A 24,068-nucleotide genomic window follows, 5' to 3' on the forward strand; every position below is an offset into this window, starting at 1 on the left:
CCTGGACACACAAGAAGGCCACAACACCCACCCACACCACCCCAGGACCCCAACCCACACCCAGAACACCCACCCCGGGCCACCACAGACGCAGCGCAGACAAAGACAGCAGACCCCCAGGAATCATGCCAGCCGCACAGACCCAACATCTGACAATGTCACTGTCCACCACAGGCTGAAAAGGACAACCATCCTACGCATCCTGACCATCATAGCCTAACCGGCCTACGGCACCAACACAGCGAACAACCAACATCCCACCCCACACCAAGCTGCTGGCTTGGCTGCACCTGTTGGCCCCTGGCACATCCCAAACAACACCCGCCAGATTCGTAGGAGTCTCACAGCCAGCCACATCCAAGTCCCCCACACCTGTCCTGGACATCACCATCACCCTGGTACCCCGGTCCCCATACGTCCAACACAATGCGCTGGATCCGCTGGAGACCAAACAAGGACCATACGCCATAGCAGGATGCACGCACATGTTGGGGAAATCCACATCACACATGTCCTACCTGTGCCCCCTGGTGACCCAGCACACAATCACCGCAACAGAAAGCACACGTCTCACATCAATGTGCAGGCAACATCAGAACACTGTGGAACTTCCAACAATGTTGCATCCAAATACACAGCCAGTGTGCATGATTCCTTCACACACCAACAGTCCATCATCAACCAGCCTCCCCAGGATGGCAACAAGGGAAATGCACAGCCCCTTGGCAAGTTCAAAATGAACACCCCACTCACTTCAACTCCACAACCATGCAACTCACAACTCTGGCAATGCACACATCACAAAATCCCATACAACATGCACAACAACATGCCCACCCACCAGACATGACAGAACAACTTACAATGGTAACCTGGGCAAGCCCTGAACATGAACCATCAACGGCATGGCACCTCAGCCACACAATAGCCGAATGTGGGGAGAGGTGGCAACCAGGCATGTGAGAAGGATGCAGTAGAACCACGATTGGGAAAGTACACAATGCCAAGAGTGGCAGAGATGTGCTGGACAGACCTCAGTATGCAGAACATACCCATATCCATGGCGACATACACCTCTGGGGTATGGAGCGTAGTGGACAGTGGATGCAACCATGTCACCCCAGCCAGTGGGGGACCTCGCAAAAATGTTGCCTGTTACGCCCCCTAAGCGTGACTGGAGTGGGATGGCCCGGCGTATGCCACGCCAGCGTAGGGGTGTGAATAAAAAGCACGTAGCCCTGGGCGTGGTCCTCTTCCGGAAAGCACAAAGTCTCTGCCAGGGCTGCGCCTCTCACCCCGCCACGAGTTTGACGCCGTCCTCGTGAGCGGAGTTGCTTGAGATGCTGTGCGCCTGCCGGACCCCGGCACACTGGACCACAAACCCGTCAGGCCCGCCCCTGCACAGCCAGGCCTCACTGATCACCTGCCGACACCGGCGTGTGTCAAGGAGGGCCTACCACGTACCGGTGCAAGCTGCAAGCCCGAGGGCCAGCGGCTACAGCACCGGACACCCCGATCAGTGAGGTATAGTTCCATATGGGCATCTTGCGACATGGCGCCACTGAACCTGAACTACGCAGGCCAGTGGGGCCATCCAATGCCAGCCGGCAACACGTGGTGCCACTAACCCTGTTCAACACCAGGCAGTGACACGTGGCGCCACTGAACCTGAACTACACAGGCCAGTGGGGCCATCCAACCTATGCCGGCGTCACTCGGTGAATAGCCTGTGCTGACCGCTGCCTCCGGCCTACACTGCGGTCCAGTAGATCACAGAGTCTTGATTTAGCAATGGTGGAGTTCATATCAGTGTACCGGCATCATCGCAGACTGCATCCCCTCTCAGCACCTGTGCCACTAAGTCTGTTGCCCGACAATCATGGACACTCTCTGGTCGAACTGTGGTGGCATCTGAGTCTATGGACTAGGGGGCAGTTTTCATCCTCATGTAGCTGATACCGAATTGGTGGTGGCAACTAGGCTGTCGCATTCCACTCCTCCATTTGCTGTTTTCTGATAAAATCAAACCTTTCGGCGTCATTCCCTGGAGGGCGCCTTCTATTGTCCCCTGAAACCCTCCGCAACCTACACCTCGGACATTGATGGTGACCCGCTCAGGTCGCATGGCCCATCTGACTGCACTGCAAGTCCCCGTCCCGTGGCTAGGTGCCTGTGCCATCCGCAGTGCATCCGGGGCCACTAACTCTGTGCTGGTCCGGGCCGGGTCTCCTTCTGAGATATTGGATGGCCCCTGAAGCATTGCCCCTGGGGTCATCAATGCCATTTCTCGGTGGCCCTGTGCTGTACGCAGCCTCTGGCCCAACAGCGTCCCACCAGGGCTCACACGCCAAATCGAGTCATGACCGGCCCGGACGTGGCATCACCGCAGGAGGCACATGCCACCACTGCAAGGACCACCTCCAACAGCCATCTGCCAGAGTCGAAACGGTGGTCCTGACAGACTTGCGGAGTTGCTCAGACTTGTCGTGGATGCCCTCATCGGCCTGATACTCTGTTCAGCACTCCAGGTGCCAGTGACACAGTGCACCGCAAGCCATTGTCCGTTACTGGTTGAGTTTTGAGCTGTGGAGTGGTTGCGCAGCTATGTCACCTCAAACAGTGTGGGGGCCCTGAGACGTTGATGGGGAAGATGATGCAGGTATGACACACCCCACTGCATCTGCATCAGGTATCTGTCGGAGGGACAGAATCCAAGACTTTTTCTTCACATGGGCGCGCTCATCTCTGGTGTCCCATCCCCAGTGCACTGCAACTCACGGACACTTCTGTTTGCATGTTGGCTGTCCTCTGGACTTTCTCCGGCTCCCTTCATGTTGCCCAGCAGTTGACTCTTTTATGCATGTGTTTTCTGTTTACGTTGCACTGGTGTCTAATGTTCAAGTGGTTGCCAGCACCAGACATTCTGTGCGTGCTGGCTTACACTCACCCCACACACATTCAGCACAGGCATAACTGTACATGTGGCCCTGCCAATAAAGGGACCGGGCGCACGTGCCCATAGTCAGTTCAACATAATATCTGCATGTGTCCCTGTGGACTTGTTGTATGCATGAGGGCCCTGGGCCATACACCATTACTTTGTGCTGTGTACATCGAATGCAGACGTGTCACCACTTGCAGCTGGTTGGAGCTTGGACATGTAGCTTTGTCGTCCCCCACTCAATTCGTAAGGGGAGTTGCCAGGGCCGTCGTACGCAGAGCCAACATGGGTGTGTGACTGCAATTTGAGCGCCCCCGCCCGTGGTTCTGTACTGTGAATGTGCAACTGCATGTGTCTCTATGGCAGTGTGGGTCTCCTTAGTGGGGTGTTGGTGGCCCCTTAAGGGTGATGGACACTTACGTATGTGTTCTGGTTCGCATTCCATGGGTTTGGCCCCCACCCACACCTGTTGGGCCACCTTCTTTTGGCGTGCAGGAACATGGCATTGGGGTGCGATGTGTGGGTGGGTGAAGTGTCGTGGGTCAGCTGTGCTTGTGGGTGCTTCCTGCTGTGTGGTCTGTTGCAGACTCGGTGTTCTCCTCTGAGTAGCTTGGCTGTCCGGGTCCTGGTGGGGGGTTGCGTGGGATATCCATGTGCTGTTGTAGGGCGTCAGTGTCGATGGTGTGGTGGTCCTCTCCAGCATCACTGATGTGTTGTATTCTGTGATATGCTGAAGATGTTGTGTGCCCCTCTGCAATGTGAAGGGGAGGTGCGTATTGACTTTGCATTGACATGTATGTTGGCGCATTGTGCAGGTTTGCATGCAGACTGTATGTCAATGTACATTGTGACTGTTTGGGGGTGCTGGATTCTTCTGCGGGACAGTGTACATTTGGTCTACATGACGGATGTGATGTCGTACGCGTACATTACCATTTCACAGATTCCGTGTCCGTCAGATGTAGTGGGCATGTTTCTGTGCATGTGCGGAGCCAGTTGTGTCCTCTGTTCTGCAGTGTCGGCTATGCGAGTTGTTCCTCGTTGTCGTCAATGTGGGTGTACTGTTCGTGCTATATGTGTGTGCTGCAGTGTGCCAAGGGGATCGGGCCCATGGACCTGGGTGATTGTGGGATTGCAGCATGCTACACCTCGCTGTATGCCATTGTGCCCACTCCCCCCATCCCCCCAGTCCCTGTTCGTTGCACTCCCTGTTGATGTTGTGTCAGGTTCTCTCGAGCTGTGTCCGTACTCCCTACTCCTTGCAGCGCCTCCACACTGATGACTGTGGCCTGGATTTCCTTCAGCTCCTCCGGTGACGCTGGACTGCCACTTCCTGACGCCGTTGCTGCCTTCCTGTTGGCAGCCGGTTTGTGCCTGGTTTAGGTAGTCGCGTCATGCCAGTGCCGATTGGCCTCCTCGGCACTCCGACTGCATTCCAGGTGGTCTGCTAGGGGGTCAGTTGCTGGTAGTGTTCTGTCGCATCCGTGACGCTGGTCTTGTTTTCCTGCGATCTGCACCCCGTCTTCCTCTCCCTCTTTTCTTTGGCCTTCCCCGACCCCATTGTTTCTTGCTGGTGGTCTGTGGGGGTTGTGGGGTTCGAGTTGGCCCCTGCCCTGTGTCAGTGTGCATCCATGTTGATACGCACATTGGATTGTTTTTGGTGTATTTGTTCTGTGGTTTTTGTAGTGCATTGTTCCGCCAGACACGTGGGATTTGCAGGCCTGTGGCTGGTTTTTGCTACTTTTTGTCCCTCGGTTGGCCTTATCGCATGTTTTTTTGCGTTCGCGTATCGCATTAATGCGGCATGGTGTTGATTTTCACATGGACAGTTTGTACGTTATCTTCTGAATATCGCATGCTACCACCTTGTTGTGAATCCCACGTTGTCACGGGTTATTTTCTCGCGATGGGCCGCAATATTGAAAGTTGCGTTACTCTACTCTTGTGGTAGTTATCACACGTTCTTGTGAATATACCCCTAAGTGTTTGCACAGGGCTCAGAATTTAGCCCTTAAATTGTAATGCGGATCTCTAGGACTAATTTAGAGTTTGACTGCTGGAATTTCCATCCTCATTTATTGGGAACAGAAGATGAAAGGGAGGATAGTAACTAACTTGTTGCACCTCAAGTTGGGGGTTTAAGATTTTTCGACGGTAGGGGAAGACCTGTTAATTAGTGTTTTTTTTTTATTGAGACAGCTTCATTTCTGTTTCCACAGTTTGCCTCCAGGTGTTCTTTGGTCTATCTCTCCTCTGTTTGCCTTTTGGGTTCTAGTGGATAGGTGTTCTTGTGATGAAGTGTTCTCTTCTGATTTAGTGTCCTATCCATCTCCATCCTTTTCTCATAATGATGGTATCCATGCTTTCTTGCTTGCATCTGTTAATCAGATCCTGGTTGGAGGTGGTTTGCAACCAGAAAATGTGTAAGATTCTTCTCAAGTTACTGGTGTGGAAGGTTGACAGTTTGGTGAGGTCACTTTTTGTCAACCACCAGCATTCAGTTCCTTGAAGGAGTATGGACACAGCAACGGTCTGGCAAAGCCTCAGCTTAGTATTGGTGCTGTACTGGGTTGATCTCCACACATTGTTCAGCATCCTAAAGGCATTCTTGACCTTAATCAATCTGTTCTTGATGACACTACCTGCCCCTCCATCATGAATGATAGTACCGCAGAGGTAGGTGAACTCTTCAGTCATGGCTAGGGCCTCTCCATCCACCTTAATTGGTGAAGGGTTTAGGATGCTGAGTGGCATGCCTCCTGATTTTTTTCTGTTGAAGCAACATGTTCTTTCCTGCATATGTTGGCTTGTATAAGAGAGCAAGACTAGGTAATCCGCATAGTCAAGTTCCTCAAGTGTAGAGAATAAGGTCCATCTGATGTCTCTGTCATGCAGAGCAATGCTGACATCACAAATCCCCGTCTACCACCAGTCTTTACTTCAAAGCTATACTCACTATCTCCCACCTTGGAGGTAAAGTTACCATAGAAGCTCTTGATGAAGAGAACTGTCTGTTGTGGTATGCCATGGGCTCGCTCTCAGTATACAACAGAGGCTGTCATGGTGGATACTATCAAAGGCTTTATGGAAATTAATTAAGTTGATGTAGAGTTGTCTCTGCCACTCAATGCACTGCTCTGTGATGATGCGTCGAGTAAGAAACTGATCAACACACCCTAGAGGAACCCAGCCTGTTCTTATCTTAACTGCTTGTCCAAGGCATCAGTAATGGGCTGTATAATGATTTTCACCAGGAGGATTGACAGAAGGGTCATTCCATGGCAGTTATTTAATGCTTTTCAATAAGAAAGTTATGCCGTTCCTCTCAGAAAAACGAAGTACAGAGTCAGGAAAGACAGGAATCCCAGGTGCCCCAAAGAATTGGGTCAGTGTGGGGAATCCATAAATCGGATAGTAATGCCCTCACACAATCTTGCAGGAGTCATGCTTCATCATCTGGGCTGCTCCTCGTCGGGTCGGCGGTGCAATACCCGACGGGCTCCCTGTAATAGGGGCTCTTTGCCGGAGATCTTTTTATCCAAATGCCGTATGGTGAGGTGTGGGGGCAGAAGCGTGTAGATGAAGTGAAGTGAGTTAAAATAGGGTTAGGAGTGCCGAAGTAAACCAATATTTATTCTGGAGGTCTCCTTCCCTGTGTAAAAACAGAAAACAAGGCACTAGCCCAAGTGTAATGTCTCGTGTAGTGTAATTCCTTGTTTCAAGTGTGGGTCAACATGTTCCTACGCGATTCTTCAGGACCTAAATAATAACTATTTACACCTAAATTGTGTGGTAGGTTTTCTACTCGCGATGGTAGCGTCTAATGGTTATGGTACCTGGATCTACCCTAATCAGTATGATCCCCATCTCAAATGACATCACTGATGACATCACTGATGACGTCATCCAGTGAGTGTGTGTTTCTGTAAAGTTTAAATATGTTTAATATATATAGGGAAAGGCCTATGGAAGAATGAGTGGGTGTATAAGTGTGTGAATGGATGATTTAGTAGGTGCATGACTGACTCTATAAGTGAGTCATTAAACATATCTTACTGCAGACTAGTGACTAAACTGTGTGAATGTCTGTATCTGTCTGTCTGTTGGTGTATAAGTGGCTGCATGGTTTTGTGAATAGCTATATGAGTGTCTATACAGGTTATTGATTGGTTGTATGAGTATCTGTATGGGTGCCTGAGTGTTTGTGTGGGTGGGGTGTGGGTGACTCTGTGCATAGATGTGTGAGTGGGTGATTCTATGGGTGCATGGTTTTAAGAGTGCATCTGTGATGGACTGTATGGTTGGGTGAGTGCATGTATGGGTGTGTTAGTGAATGTATATCTCAGTGGTACATGTGTGAGTAACTACATATGTGAAAGGCAGTATATATGTGTGTAAGAGTATATAACTGGCTATATGTGAGAGTGTGTGATTGTGAGAGTGGCTGTATGGATGAGAGTGGGCTTGTATCAGTAATTGTATAAGAGCGTAAGAATTTGGTAGTATTTTTATGAGTAAGTGAACTTGTGTGTGTATAACTGTATAGGTGAGTAAATGGGAGTGTGATTAATTATTTGCATGACTGACTAGGTGTGTGAGTACCTCTATGGATAATTGGCAGTGTGTGAGTGTCTATATAGGTGTATAAATGCATATGATAGTCCTGTACTGAGTGACTGTAAGTATGAGTGACTGTACAGGTGAGTGAGTGGATGTGTGTGTGTGTAGACCTAAGAGTCAATGAGTGGGTATGTAGTTATTGGTATTGGAGTATCTATGGTTTTGAGAATGGCCGTCTGAAATTTTGAGTGGGTGTATCAAAGGTTATATTTGGGTGTGAGAAGATGCACTAATTTATCACATGGATGATGTCATCAGTGATGTCATTTGAGATGTCATCAGTGATGTCACTGACCATGTCATGAGTGATGTAATATGTGACGTCATCAACAGTGCATTGCAGGGGCGCGAGTTATAGTTAGCTGAACTAACTATAACAGGGAAATTTCTAGGGTTTTGTACAAGAGAAATGTCCAGCTAACTATAACGCCCCTGAAACCTATGGGTTTTTTCAGTGAATTTCTAAAGTTTTTTAAATGCCAATTCCTAACTACAACATGCACGAAACCTATGTTTTTTCAGTGAATTTCTAAGGTTTTTTAAATGCTAATTCCTATCTATAACTTATCTCTAAAACTATGATGTTTAAGGATTTTCATTGGATTTCTACATTTTTCTATTTCAGTGTGTCAATTCCTTTAATTATGTTTTTTTAAATACTTTTTTATCACCATTTCTTTTACTTATTTTTTCAATTAATTCTTTTAAAAATATTATTTGTTTTTAATGTTTAAAAAAAAAAATGTTTGAAATATTTTTTTATATTTTTTAAAATATTTTTAAACTATATTTTCAATACTTTATTATTGTTTTTTTCTCCATTTTTTGGGGGATTCGCCCTATGCGCACCGTTCTCGATCCCTGCGCGAAAGCATCCGCGTACGGTATGCATTGGGTTTTTCAGTTTTTTTTCCTTGGATCCGAGCACCCAACGCGTTAGGAACCGCGCACCTAACACGAGAGAAACCGTGCACCCAACGTGTTAGGATGCGCGATAGGATGCGCGAATCCAAATTTTACCATTAAAAAAAAAATAGCCCCATCACTCTTTTTTATTATCCCCGGGGACCCCATCCCCCGGTGTTTATAAAAAAACATTGGGGACCATGGGGGGGGGGGGGGGAGCCCCAATGCCCCCACGGTCCCAGCCGGCTCCCCGTGTCCTTCGGGAGGCGGCATTGCTTTTCCACATGGGGAGCTGCTAACATGCAGCTCCCCGTGTGGAAAAGCAATATCGTTTGGATTTTGAAAGAGAGAGCAAGTTTGCCTGCTCTCTCTTTCAAAATCCAAACAAAGTTTGCTATGGGAGGGCGGGAGACTCCCGCCCTCTCATAGCAAACTTTGTTTGCCCCCCAGGACACTGTAGGGGGTGGTGGTCCCCAGGGCACTCAAGGGCTCCAGGCGGGGGGCCACGCAGCCCCCCTCCCCCATTCATTTTTAAAGATTTTGCCCCCGGGATTTGGCCCCCCCGTGGGCTAATTATTAACAAAGCGCGGAAGCCCGCGCTTCGGGTTTTTTTTTTTCAGGCCGGATCTGCGCACCCTGCGCGCATGTCGCCGTTTAAAAAAAAAAAAAAAGGGGCCCCAGGGGGTGCTTCTGGGACCCCCTAAGCAACACTAGAGGGTCAGAGTATTTCTACCCTGCCCCCTTCACATCTTTCACACACTTATTTCCCTTACTTAATCAACCTCGCTTCTACCGAGGCACAAAATGGCTGCCAACAGTTCCTGGTTTCGAATGTAGACAGACACTTGACAGCCAATTAGCATTCAGCGCGTGATCGGGAGGGTGTGCGCTCGGTTCGCAGAGGGTGCGCTTAGGGTGCGCATAGGGTGCGTGGATCCTCCGAGGCCATAGATATATCTATTGTTTTTCCTCTAATTTTTTCAGGAACTACTGAACGGATTTACACCATTTATGAAAAAGGCACGAGTCTGAACTGAGGACTACCTCTTTGTCAAATTTGGTGTAATTCCGTTCAGCATTTCGGGCTGTAGCTGCGTCAGCAGGTCCTATGGGAAATTGCATGGGGAAAACGCGTTTTGGGACCCCCCCTTTTTTCTCAGCATTCGCTTGACGAATCACCACGAAACTTTCAGGATAGGAGCAGACCGGAGCTGGTAAAAAGTTTGGAAAATTTCACAAAGATTCGTCAACCGGCGCCAGACTTATTGGGAATAGAATGGTGCGGATTTCCTGTGGAAAATAGGTCCTAACTATAACTACCTACTGGAGTACCATATTTGAAACCATTGACACACCAATACCAGTTACTACATACCCACTCACTACTCTACACACAACTACCCATTCAACAACAGAATCATCTATACATGCAGTCATTCATTAATAGAACACTATCAAATGCACTTATACACATATATAGACATTGACACATCAGCAGTCATCTTAGTCGGTTATGCAGTCATCCTACTCACTCATGAAAAAAGATTATCGCACTTATATTTACTCACACAATTATCCAACAACACCTCATTTATTCAAACACATAGTAACTCATCGTTAATATGTTAAAAAAGCACCATTACAATTATACACTCATTCATATAGTTACTCTCCCAATCACTGACTCTTACACATACTTATTTATATACACCAACTCTCACATACAATGCCTTTTATTTTTTTACTTTGTTGAAGATGTACAACTAAAACATATATTCGCTCACCAACACACAAATAAATACACTCAGTCACCCAAACAACTGTTTCCACATGCACTCTTAAACCCATACACCTAGTCAATCAACCATTCACACATCTATGCATAGAGTTACACACACCCCATCCAACCACACACAAACTCAGTGTCCCATACAAATACTCACCAACTAATCAATAACTAATATACACACTCATGTAGTTAGTGACCAACTGATGCAGCATTTTATACAACAACAGAGACAGTGCTGCACACATTCACATAGTTTAGTTACTACTCCATGTATTAAGTGAGACACTTTTAATTACTCACTTAAAAAGACAGTCAAAAGCTACTAAATCCTCCATCCAGACAGTTATATATCCACTCAATCTTCATTACAGATTGGTATATATATAATACATATTTAAATTTCAAACTAAACCACATTCAGTGGATGATGTCATCAGTGATGTAATTTGAGATGTCATCAGTGATGTCATCAGGGATGTCACTGACCATGTCATGAATGATGCAATATGTGACATCATCAGCAGTGCATTGCGGGCGCGTGAGTTATAGTTAGCAGAACTAACTATAACGTAGGAATTTTTATGGTTTTGTATGAGTGAAATGGGCAGCTAACTATAACACCCCTGAAATCTATGTTTTTTTCTGTGAATATATATATATATATACACACACACACACAGAGATACACACAGATTCATATTTAAACATTTTAGGCAAACAACACTTATTGGAAGTGATAAGTATATGGATACATTAAATTAATTAATAACACTAATAATATTGAACAGCTGAGGTGCTGGGACTCAGGCTGGGTGGGAGGGGGGTTACAAATACACAGCCTCATCTGCCACCCCTCTATAGACACCTGTGAGCTTAGCACCTCGATTTTCTTTAGCTTGGAAATCTTTCTATGCAGTGGAAATTCATTGATGTCTTCCAAAGCCTACCACTTGTGGCCTTCCAAAGAGTAGTAATGTGGTGCCATGGGAAATCTTCTGTTCATTTTGCATGTCCCCTTTCTTTTTGAATGCACAATTTCAGCACTCCAATTGCCTCCTCATCCAGGTTCTAAGCACGTCCTCAGACCACCCCCTCAGTTGATCTGGTAAAGTGAGAAATCTCCAACTTGCTCACATATGTTCGTCTTGTAATAATGCTCAACTCAAACCTCAGTGCCTTATCCCTCAATGACAGTGCCATTTCAGAATTCAGAAACTCATAATTTGTGTCATGGTTTATATTGTGCAGTGTGTATGGCCTAGTCAAATGAATTTGTCTGAAGGCTACAGGGTTGGTTTCAATGTCCCCGATAAGTTTAGACTGCTGCAGTCTAAGCGTTATCCATTCTGTACCTATAGGGGTGGTTTACACAGCTATTGAAGCAGGTTTAGCAAGGGTACATAGGCCCTCATGCAAGTTCAGCAATGGGCCCCTCTAATACTGGTTTGGCAGTTAAAGACAGTTGGGGTGAAGTACCCCCCCACTATCCTGAGCCCTATGCCCATGCACCTGTACTAATAAGAGCTATGCCTCTATGTGCTTCAGAGGATCTGTGTCTGTGAAATTGCTTGCTCTGTTGGTGTTGGTGCTTCTGCGTGAGCTTGTGAAGCTTTATAAAACCATTTTGTTAAACAAAGGCATTGTCTTTGCCAGTGCTTGTTTGTGTCAGAGTTAATACTTTTATTTCCTGTAACGGGTGATATGAGTGATGCAGAATGGAACCAGTCTAATATACCATTAGTTTTACAAACATGGCGAGTGGCGGTAACGTTTTGTATGTTGAATGCTTCTGCAGGATTTTCACACTGTTTATCTTAAAATGTTAAAACATTCTAATATGTATTCTATTCATCTTGTTACTTCTTTAGGACAGATGAAGACAAATCACCATCAGTGAATTTCCTGTATGTCTTGAATGATGGGCAAAATATCCGGTTGAAACCGATGATGATTGTGAGCACCTGTGGGATTGACACCTTCAAATTTCCCTTTGACACTCAAACCTGCAGCTTGACATTCGGCTCATTCATGCACCCAGGTACTTCACTTTTAAACACGTTTTTGAAGGTCGTAGCATTTAAAACAAGCACTGGTAAAGGAAGAAGATCTTCATTTACACTGCATAAAACATGTGAGGACTCTATGGGTGGATCAGTGTGTATGGGTGTGTTAGTGAGTGAATGACTGTCTCAATAGTGTCTTTATGAGTAACTACATATGTTTTAAACTAGTATATGTGAGTTTTGGTGTATATAAGTGAGTATATATGAGAATGAGAGATTGGAAGAGTTCCTGTATAAATTAGTATAGGTTTCTATAAATGATTGCTTAAGAGAGTAAGTATGTGTAAGTTTCTGTAGAAGTAAGTGTGGTGGTGTGTGTCTATCTGTATATGCAAGTAAATGGATGTTTGATACTTTGTTTGCATGTGTGACTATGTGTATGAGTAACTCTATGGATGAGTGTCGGTGTGTAACAGGATGTATAGGTGTATGAGTATATATGATGAGTGAGTATATGTATGAGTGACTGTATTGGACTGCTTGTGAATGAGAGGATGTGTGTAGATCTTGGAATTACTGAATAGGTGTGTTGTAAGTGGTATTGGTATGTCCATTGTTTTGAAAATGTTAATTTCTATTTTTGAATGTGTGTATCAAAGGTTATATTAGGGTGAGAGGAGGTCTGCCACTCTATCACAAGGATGATGTCATCAGTGATGTCATTTGAGATGTCATCAGTGATGTCATGAGTGATGTCACTGACCATGACATGAGTGATGTAATATGTGATGTCATCAGCAGTGCATTGCGGGCGCGCAAGTTATAGTTAGCTGAACTAACTATAACAGGGAAATTTCAATGGTTTTGTACAAGTGAAATGTCCAGCTAACTATAACACCCCTAAAAGCTATGTTTTTTTCTGTGAATTTCTAAGGTTTTTTTAAATGCTAATTCCTAACTATAATATACCTGAAACCTATGTTTTTTTCAGTGAATTTCAAAGGTTTTTTAAATGCGTATTCCTTACTATAACATATCTGAAACCTATGGTTTTTTCAGTGAATTTCAAAGGTTTTTTAAATGACAATTTTTAAATATATTAATTGTTATATTAAGTTTTTTGATACTGTTTTTCTACATTTTTTACACCATTTATTTTTACATATTTAATTTTTTTAATTACATTACATATTTTTAATATAAATTGAAAAAAAATGTTTTTATAAATATTGAAACTAATATTGTTTTTTTATTTTAGATTCTTTAAAATATATTTATAATATTTTTTTATTGTTTAAAAAAAAAAGAAAATTCGGAGTCACGCACCCAAAGCGTACCTTTCTCGATCACTGCGCGAAACGGATCCGCCATTTTATGATTGTTGTGTAGGATCCGTGTAGGGTGTGTGATGGGTGCGTATTTTCCTGCGCAATTGATATGCGACTGTTACGCGACTCCAGGCACATACGCGACACATACGAATTATTTTACGTGACGCTTGCGCACTTGCGCGAGATGTCATATACGTGTTCGATGCGTTAGGAGTCATGCACCCAGCGCGTGCACACCAGGGGGCCGCACTGAGCGCCGTGCTGGGTGCCCAACTCCTAATTTTACCGTAAAAAAAAAATAGCACCTATCACTAATTTCTATTCTCCCCGGGGGACCCCATCCCCCGGGGCTCATATATAACGTTGGGGACCGTGGGGGAAGCCCCAATGCCCCCACGGTCCCAGCCGGCTCCCCGCAACCTTCGGGAGCCGGCATTGTTTTTCCACCCTGGGAGCTGCTAACATGCAGCTCCTGTCATGATCCTCGCGAGCCATTTGGCTTCCAGACAGAAGATCGGCGCCACCCGGGGGTATCTAACAGCGCGGCAAAGGAGCGCACTCCTAAGACCGACTACAAGTCCCAGAAGACCTCGGGACATCCAACGGCGGAGCACCGGAAGCGGGGTCGGTCACATGACCGCCGCTATAAGACCATCCCCCTCTGGAGAAACGGCGCTTGACAATCCGAGGAGGTTCCCTGAAGTCAGCGCTTAGCGGATGGTATTCCCCGCTGGAGGACGAGCGCTCGCTTACTTTTTCAGCATCGTGACTCCCATGTCCTGTACCCGTTGTCACGCCGCTCCTGAGGTCTCCCTGGTTCCCGTTCCTGCCTGAGGTACCTTGAGCCGGTATCAGGTAGGACACTACGTTGGGAGGAGCAGGAGCACCCGTTTGCAACCTATTCTGCTAGGCAGTGACATAACTGCCGTAGCCTAGAGTCTTTCCCGAGGAATTCCCGATTCCGTTCCCTTCGACAGCGTTCTACGCGAGCAGCGCGAGGAGGCGTGGAAGCCCTGCCGCTTGCTTCAACATTTGCTTACAAAGAGAGAGCACCTTATTGTTTAGATAGGCATTGCTCGTTGCTGCCACGGGAGTGGGGATAACTACCGCGTGCGCAACGACAGAACGAACTGGTTCTGCGCAGGCCATATCCTATCTACCATTTCCAAGACCGTGAAGCCAACGGTCTCTCTGACTGGGGAATCGAAGTTAGCGCCCACAGTAGGTGAGTGGGGGCCCTGGAGCGGGGAACAGGGAGGTAGGAGGTAAGAGGTACTTCCTTCCCTAATGCTCTGACTTGTCTGTCTCCTCCTTACTACTGCAGCCTACTAGAGAACTACCCGTCAGACCCTCCGGCTCCCTGACAGAAGAGACAAGCGGACCCCATCTTTCCCTTCATTCGTTCCTCTCTCTTTCCCCCTAAGTGCCTCTACCACGTATTGGTTGTTTTGGTTCGCCAGCGTGGGGTTGCACCAGTGGGAAGGGAGAAATATTCTACACGCCATCGTTCCTGCCGATCGATCCGCAGGTTAGTAGGAGCCTAGAGTATACGGCTACTGCCGGCCTGACAGATTGTCAAGCCCACGTATACCTTTCGGCCTGAACGATGGACTCCAATGTCGTGTTGAACTCCCTGTTGGAAAGCATTACGGCTTTACAACAGGAAGTGCACGATTCTAGATTAGAGAACCAGGACATGAAAATGGAAATGAGTACCTTGCGTAGGGAGGTTGCAGGCATTACGCGACAAGGCCCTAGCAAGAGTACATACATAAAAGATTGGACCCTTCCCCCTCCTGCGACACGCACAACCCCGGTAATGGGAGGTGGTGCCACTGGTACAGGGTTATTTACTCCTTCGGGCACGCCCCAACCTCCACAGGATTCTGCTCCGACAGTACACGTCATCCAGACTCATGGTATACCATTAGCTCCCCCCGAAAGGTTCTTTGGGGACCCAAAGAAATTTGAGACCTTTCTTAACCAATGCCGCCTACATTTCCTTTGCAAACCAACGATCTTCCAAGAACATACCGCCAAGACTTCCTTTATGATGTCATACATGGGGGGCAATGCAGCCAGCTGGACCATTCCGTTGATGGACAGAAACGACCCGGTGCTGCACAACTTCCACGATTTCTGTACCGCAATGAGAAGATTGTTCGACCGCAAGTCGCACATGCTATCCTTGGATCGGGAATTGCTCACTCTGAGACAAGGCTCGCAGGACCTGCTATCATATATCACGACCTTTAATCGATTGGTGGTGGAAACCGACTGGCCTACCGAGAAACGCTCCACCCTCTTTTACCAAGGTCTTCGAGGTGAGCTGAAAGACGTGTTATCGCAAGTGGTTCAGCTGCCTCCCACTTGTGAGGAGATGATTGATCTCACGGTACAATTGGAACATCGCCTACAAGAACGGAAGACGGATAAAGGCCGAGGTGAGAACCGCTTCCCGTTGCCCAGAATGAGATCGCTCCCCGAAGACCGTCAAAAGACCATAGATCTCAGCGAACCTATGCAGATCGGGGGAGTGCGAGGTCCTCTTACCCCCGAAGAACGGGAAAAAAGAAGGCAACAGAAGCTGTGTCTTTACTGCGGAAAGAGTGGGCATTTTATTAGGGAATGTCGCGCGAGGGCCAAGGCACCGGAAAGACCCGGTCCCCCACATGTACCTGCAGCGACCTTCTCACAGGAGTCGGAAAACTAGAAAGCCCACGACAGGAAGGGATCACTGCCATGGGTACCGATTCATCACGGATCCCCCTTGCACTAGCGAACACTATGCAACCCGCCGTAGCACACATCAATGTGTGTGTAACCTTATGGATCACTGAAAACAGCTTGCTAGACGTGGCGTCCTTGTTGGATTCGAGCGCCACCGGAAATTTTATGGATCTCCAGTATGCTCGACGGTTTGGGGTGCCATACGAAAAGAAGATGATACCCGAAATAGTGAAGGCCGTAGATGGGAAGACCTTAACCTCCGGACCGGTTAGATATCACACCATTCCCCTGAAAATGCGGGTGGGGGAAGAACACTACGAAATCCTGCAGTTTGACCTGATAGACGCGCCTCAATTCCGTTTGATCCTAGGCATGCCGTGGCTAACGCTACATGACCCGGTAGTACGATGGGCAGAACGTACGGTGTCACTGACCTCTGAGTATTGCAAAACGCACTGTACCCGGCACGTCTTGCAGGACAATGGTTCCAGAACACAAGCCAGTTTCCTCGCTGAAGGTCGGGAAGAAGTCGAGTATTGCTGCGCTGTATCCTTACCCAATGAATATCTGCAATACCAACCGGTGTTCGACAAACAAACAGCGGCCACATTACCTCCCCACCGAACATTTGATTGTCGGATCGATCTACACCCTGGAGCGGACATCCCCTGCAGTCGTGTGTACGCTCTAACGGAACCAGAGACCCGCTACCTCAAAAAATATCTGGAGGAGAACCTGGCATCAGGATTCATCCGCCCTTCCTCGTCGCCCGCCTCGTCTCCCCTCTTTTTCATCGCCAAGAAAGACTGCGATGAGTTACGAGCCTGCATCGATTACCGCGCCATCAACAAGATAACCATTAAGAACCGGTACCCTCTCCCCTTGATTCCCGTATTGCTAGACCAGCTCAAGGGGGCCCGAATATACACCAAGCTTGACCTTCGAGGTGCATACCATTTGGTGCGTGTAAAATCTGGGGACGAATGGAAGACGGCGTTCCGAACGAAGTTCGGTCTCTACGAGTATCAAGTAATGCCATTCGGGCTATGCAACGCCCCAGCAGCATTTCAGTTCTTCATGGATGAAGTTCTCCGAGGTCTGCTGGAGGTGTGTTGCATAGTCTACATAGACGATATACTCATCTATTCGTCCACCTTACAGGAGCACATCATCCATGTGCAGAAAGTGTTGACACGTCTTCAACGACATTCGTTGTATGCCAAGTTAGAGAAATGCTTATTTCATGTACAGGAAGTTGCCTTCCTAGGGTACATCATTAATGCACAAGGGTTTCAAATGGATACCGCCAAAGTAGATGCAATCACTTCCTGGAAGGCCCCAAGCCACGTTAAGGCGGTACAACGATTCCTGGGGTTCGCCAATTACTATAGGCGGTTTATAAAGGACTTCTCGAAGGTAATTCACCCCATCTCTCGTCTCCTGAGAAAAAATACTCCTTTCGTCTGGGATCAAGAGGCGGAACGGTCTTTTCAGGAACTCAAACGACGGTTCACAACAGCTCCCATTTTGTTACACCCAAATACTGACCTGCCGTTCGTGGTGGAGACGGATGCATCTCAATACGCCATAGGAGGAGTGCTGTCACAACGGCACCAACAAACGGGGCAACTCCATCCGGTGGCATTTTATTCCAAGAAGCTATCCCCGAGTGAGGTGAACTACTCCATTACGGACAAGGAACTACTGGCCATCAAACGGGCTTGCGAAGAGTGGAGGCACTATCTGCTAGGGGCAAGCCATACAGTGGAGATGTACACCGACCACAGAAACCTTTTGTTCCTGAAATCGGCCAGAGCCCTCACACCACGTCAGTTACGCTGGTCCCTATTCTTCTCTGATTATGACTTTCTCATCAAATACAGACCTGGACCCCAGAACGGCAAGGCCGACGCCTTATCCCGTATGGAAGAAACCATACCTCCCGAAGCGAGCCTACCCTCTGATCCGCCGTCGATCCTGCCCAGCAAGGCGTTTGCTCATCAAGTGCATGCTCTCACCACGTCAGATGAATACCTCGAGGCTGTAAAGGCGTCCTTAACCGATGTCAACATTTCAGCATGGATACAAATAGACCCAGCCCACAGAACAAAAAGAGGGGAATTCCTGTTCCAGAACAATGCCTTATTTCTCCCACAGAAGGCACAACAACAGCAAGCGATTGCCTGGGTTCATGATTCCGCGCTAGGAGGCCATTTGGGGGAATACAAAACCACAGCAGGGCTCGAAAGGTCCTTCTGGTGGCCCACATTACGAACAGATGCCAAAGAATATCTAAAGAATTGTGCCATCTGTGCGCAGAGTAAGGTCAGCCATTCGAAACCAGCGGGGCTGTTGCGTCCCATACCCATCCCACCAACCCCATGGCATACGGTATCGATGGATTTCATCGTTGAGATGCCACCTTGTGAAGGATACACCACCGTGCTGGTAATTATAGATCACTTAACGAAGATGGGCCACTTCGTCCCTCTCAAAAGACTACCCACGGCGGGCGAACTGGCTCTAGTATTCCTACAACATGTGGTGAGAGCACACGGACTACCAAAGGTGCTTATAACAGACCGGGGATCCCAGTTTACCTCACGCTTTTGGAGAAAGCTATGTGAAACTATGAACATTGATGCCCGTCTATCCACAAGTTACCATCCCCAGACGGATGGCAAAACAGAACGTCTGAACCAGACGTTAGAACAGTACCTGCGCTGCTTTACTCTCCAAAACACCATGGAGTGGTACCCCGTAATATGGTTAGCAGAGTTCGCCTACAATAACGCAGAACACACCACCCTAGGGTGTTCCCCGTTCTTTTGTCTTTATGGTTTCCACCCCGACATTCTTCCATTCGAGTGGCCTGTAGTCACTACACACCCTACAATTCAAGAACACCATACACATCTCCGCACCATTCTCAGAGAAACCAAACTCCATTTAGAGACAGCGCAAAACACACAAAAACTATATGTTGACAAAAAGAGAGCGCCAGAACCCGAGTATAGGGTGGGAGACAAAGTATGGTTATCCACCAAGAACTTACATCTAAAGGGGGTGGGTAAATTGGCACCCAAGTACGTGGGGCCATACAGAATAGACCGCGTCCTGAATCCCGTTGCGGTAAGACTAAGCCTTCCTGCCTCCTGGAATATACACCCTGTTTTCCATGTTTCCCTCCTCCGACCTTGCCCTGCCAACATGAAACTACCTCTGACTCCCTTCCCTGTGGAGGTGGAAGGGCAAGAGGAGTATGAAGTCCAAGCCTTATTAGACTCCCGACAAGTGAGGGGAAGAGTTCAATACCTGGTTGAATGGAAAGGGTTTGGGCCGGAAGAACGGACTTAGGAACCAGCAGCTAACTTACATTGTCCAAAACTACTCCGACAATTCCACGCCCAACATCCTGGTAAACCAGGACAACCGCCGAGACGGCGGTCCTTGAGAGGGGGTACTGTCATGATCCTCGCGAGCCATTTGGCTTCCAGACAGAAGATCGGCGCCACCCGGGGGTATCTAACAGCGCGGCAAAGGAGCGCACTCCTAAGACCGACTACAAGTCCCAGAAGACCTCGGGACATCCAACGGCGGAGCACCGGAAGCGGGGTCGGTCACATGACCGCCGCTATAAGACCATCCCCCTCTGGAGAAACGGCGCTTGACAATCCGAGGAGGTTCCCTGAAGTCAGCGCTTAGCGGATGGTATTCCCCGCTGGAGGACGAGCGCTCGCTTACTTTTTCAGCATCGTGACTCCCATGTCCTGTACCCGTTGTCACGCCGCTCCTGAGGTCTCCCTGGTTCCCGTTCCTGCCTGAGGTACCTTGAGCCGGTATCAGGTAGGACACTACGTTGGGAGGAGCAGGAGCACCCGTTTGCAACCTATTCTGCTAGGCAGTGACATAACTGCTGTAGCCTAGAGTCTTTCCCGAGGAATTCCCGATTCCGTTCCCTTCGACAGCGTTCTACGCGAGCAGCGCGAGGAGGCGTGGAAGCCCTGCCGCTTGCTTCAACATTTGCTTACAAAGAGAGAGCACCTTATTGTTTAGATAGGCATTGCTCGTTGCTGCCACGGGAGTGGGGATAACTACCGCGTGCGCAACGACAGAACGAACTGGTTCTGCGCAGGCCATATCCTATCTACCATTTCCAAGACCGTGAAGCCAACGGTCTCTCTGACTGGGGAATCGAAGTTAGCGCCCACAGTAGGTGAGTGGGGGCCCTGGAGCGGGGAACAGGGAGGTAGGAGGTAAGAGGTACTTCCTTCCCTAATGCTCTGACTTGTCTGTCTCCTCCTTACTACTGCAGCCTACTAGAGAACTACCCGTCAGACCCTCCGGCTCCCTGACAGAAGAGACAAGCGGACCCCATCCTTCCCTTCATTCGTTCCTCTCTCTTTCCCCCTAAGTGCCTCTACCACGTATTGGTTGTTTTGGTTCGCCAGCGTGGGGTTGCACCAGTGGGAAGGGAGAAATATTCTACACGCCATCGTTCCTGCCGATCGATCCGCAGGTTAGTAGGAGCCTAGAGTATACGGCTACTGCCGGCCTGACAGCTCCCCATGTGGAAAAGTAAAATGGTTTGCATTTTGAAAGAGAGAGCAGGTTTCCCTGCTCTCTTTCAAAATCCAAACCAAGTTTGCTATGACAGGACGGGAGCCTCGGCTCTCGCCCTGCCATAGCAAACAGCAGTGTCCCGGGGGTGGGCACCCCGGGACACTGCAGGAGTCAGCCTTGGGGGTTGGCGGTCCCCAGGGCCCTTGAGGGCTCCAGGAGGGGGGCCATGTGGCCCCCCTTCACAACATACAAAGCCCCGGGGGTGGTGGTCCCCGGGGCTTGGGGGGGCCTTTGAGCCCCCCCAACCATTTTTGAGAAAGCCCCAGGGGGTAGAGTTTCCTGGGGCTGGAGGGGCCTTTGGGCCCCCCCACCCATTTATGTTGTAGCCCCGGGGGGTGGCAGTCCCAGAGGCTGGGGAGCCCCTCTGGTCCCCCCATAAAATTTACAACCTTTGCCCCCGGGATTTGGCCCCCCCGGGGGCTAATTATTAAAGCCCGCGCTTCGTTTTATTTGATTTTTTACGGCATGATCCGCGCACCCTGCGCGTATTTCGCCGTTTAAAAAAAACAAAACATTTTTTACAGCCCTGGGGGTCCTTGTAGGACCCCCTAAGCAGGTCTAGAGGGTCAGGGTATTTCTACCCTGTCCCCTTTATGAGTTTTACACACTAGTTCCACTGATTTCTCCAGCCTCGCTTCTACCGAGGCACAAAATGGCTGCCAACACTTCCTGGCTTGGAGTGTTGACAGACAGTTGACAGCCAATTAGCATGCAGCTCGTGATCGGGAGTGTGCGCTCAGGGTGCGCAGATCCAACCCGGCCATAGATATATATTTGATTTTGATTTTCTCAGGAACTACTGAACGGATTTACACCATTTAAGCAAGAGGATGACTCTGAACCAAGGTCTACCTTTCTGCCAAATTTGGTGTAATTCCGTTCAGCAGTTCGGGCTGTAGCTGCGACTAAAGGTCCCTATGTAAAATTGCATGGGGAAAACACATTTTGGGACCCCCCTTTTTTTCTCAGCCCCCGCTTGACAAATCACCCCGAGACTTTCAGGATAGGAGCGGACCAGAGCGGGCCAAGAGTTTTGAAAATTTCGCGAAGATTGGTCTTCCGACGCCAAAGTTATTCCAAATAGAATGTTGCAGATTTCCTATGGATAATAGGTCCTAACTATAACTACCTACTGGCAACCGCCAGTAGGTAATAGTAAATCCTAAAAATACTTTGCTCAGTAATATATAAGGAAAGATATATATTTATGGCGGTATGGTTGAGTGCTAAATAAACACTTTAACGGACCTAATTGGGTCCACTCTCGTTTTTCTACACAGAGGGAGCAGCAGACGAGCGTTTCATATATATATATATATATATATATATATATATATATATATATATATATATATATATATATATATATATATGTATATATATATGTATATATATATATATATTAAAACGCACAAAGTCCCGTGCGAGAGCAACGCCTTGACAGTTGGTGCCTGCGGCGAGACCAGGACAGTATCTATATATATATATATTATCCCGCAAAGATGATTACGCAGCACTCCGTAAAACTATCGTGATCAAGAACAGAGTTCGAAACGGGTAGGAGATTTGCATCTGAATAAATACTTTTTGAAGCCAAAAGGAGTGCTGCCCCGGTCGTTTTGAAGAGCCTTGCCATGACTGAGTGGACCGGTGCTGCAACTGAGCGTGAGCGGCACCAACAAGGGCAGGAAGATCGTTTCTTGGAAGAAAGGTAATGCAAGACGTGGCATTAGAGACTCTTTACAGACCCACTGGGGGTTTTCACTTTTTGACACTTTCACTTCGTTGCAAGCCACTCACTGGAGTTATATTTTGGCACTACCTTGACCAGCAGGCTCAGCGGGAGCTGACGCCCACATGGGCAGGTGATTGTATATTTAAAGACTGCCTGAGGCTGCATGCAGTGATTCAATTATGTGCCTCTGAGGAAATGCGAGAGCGCATGAAACACGTCAGGCACCTGAACTTTTTAAAAGAATCCATTTTCCTCGTGTTGCAGCTTCCATGAATAAAACGAAATTTTTTTCTTACTGTTTGCGGCTCTTCTAATAAGGGTAACCTCTTTACGTTGGATGTTTTACGGCTGTCCCGGTCGTTTTGAAGAGCCCTGCCATGACTGAGTGGACCGGTGCTGCAACTGAGCGTGAGCGGCACCAACAAGGGCAGGAAGATCGTTTCTTGGAAGAAAGGTAATGCAAGACGTGGCATTAGAGACTCTTTACAGACCCACTGGGGTTTTTTACTTTTTGACACTTTCACTTCGTTGCAAGCCACTCACTGGAGTTATATTTTGGCACTACCTTGACCAGCAGGCTCAGCGGGAGCCGACGCCCACATGGGCAGGTGATTGTATATTTAAAGACTGCCTGAGGCTGCACGCAGTGATTCAATTATGTGCCTCTGAGGAAATGCGAGAGCGCAAGAAACGCGTCAGGCACCTGAACTTTTGAAAAGAATCCATTTTCCTCGTGTTGCAGCTTCCATGAATAAAACTAAATTTTTATCTTACTGTTTGCGGCTCTTCTAATAAGGGTAACCTCTTTACGTTGGATGTTTTACGGCTGTCCCGGTCGTTTTGAAGAGCCCTGCCATGACTGAGTGGACCGGTGCTGCAACTGAGCGTGAGCGGCACCAACAAGGGCAGGAAGATCGTTTCTTGGAAGAAAGGTAACGCAAGACGTGGCATTAGAGACTCTTTACAGACCCACTGGGGGTTTTTATTTTTTGACACTTTCACTTCGTTGCAAGCCACTCACTGGGAGTTATATTTTGGCACTACCTTGACCAGCAGGCTCAGCGGGAGCCGACGCCCACATGGGCAGGTGATTGTATATTTAAAGACTGCCTGAGGCTGCACGCAGTGATTCAATTATGTACCTCTGAGGAAATGCGAGAGCGCATGAAACGCGTCAGGCACCTGAACTTTTGAAAAGAATCCATTTTCCTCGTGTTGCAGCTTCCATGAATAAAACAAAATTTTATCTTACTGTTTGCGGCGTAATAAGGGTAACCTCTTTACGTTGGATGTTTTACGGCTGTCCCGGTCGTTTTGAAGAACCCTGCCATGACTGAGTGGACCGGTGCTGCAACTGAGCGTGAGCGGCACCAACAAGGGCAGAAAGATC

General features: G+C 47.9%; 1 protein-coding gene and 1 long non-coding RNA gene across 5 annotated transcripts in view; one reads left to right on the forward strand and one right to left on the reverse strand.

The window, feature by feature from the left end:
- Positions 1-24,068, reverse strand: part of LOC146776235 (uncharacterized) — a 616,314-nt gene that overhangs the window by 303,896 nt on the left and 288,350 nt on the right. The gene's annotated exons all lie outside the window — the stretch shown is intronic.
- The window catches only part of LOC146776236 (5-hydroxytryptamine receptor 3A-like), a 395,550-nt gene that overhangs the window by 107,772 nt on the left and 263,710 nt on the right, over positions 1-24,068 (forward strand). Inside the window, exon 5 of the mRNA XM_085637645.1 lies at positions 12,125-12,294. Coding sequence (XP_085493771.1) covers positions 12,125-12,294 — 170 coding nt within the window. The remainder of the gene's footprint in view (positions 1-12,124; positions 12,295-24,068) is intronic.

Source organism: Triturus cristatus, chromosome 12, assembly GCF_964204655.1.
Source record: "Triturus cristatus chromosome 12, aTriCri1.1, whole genome shotgun sequence".
NCBI lineage: Eukaryota > Metazoa > Chordata > Amphibia > Caudata > Salamandridae > Triturus > Triturus cristatus.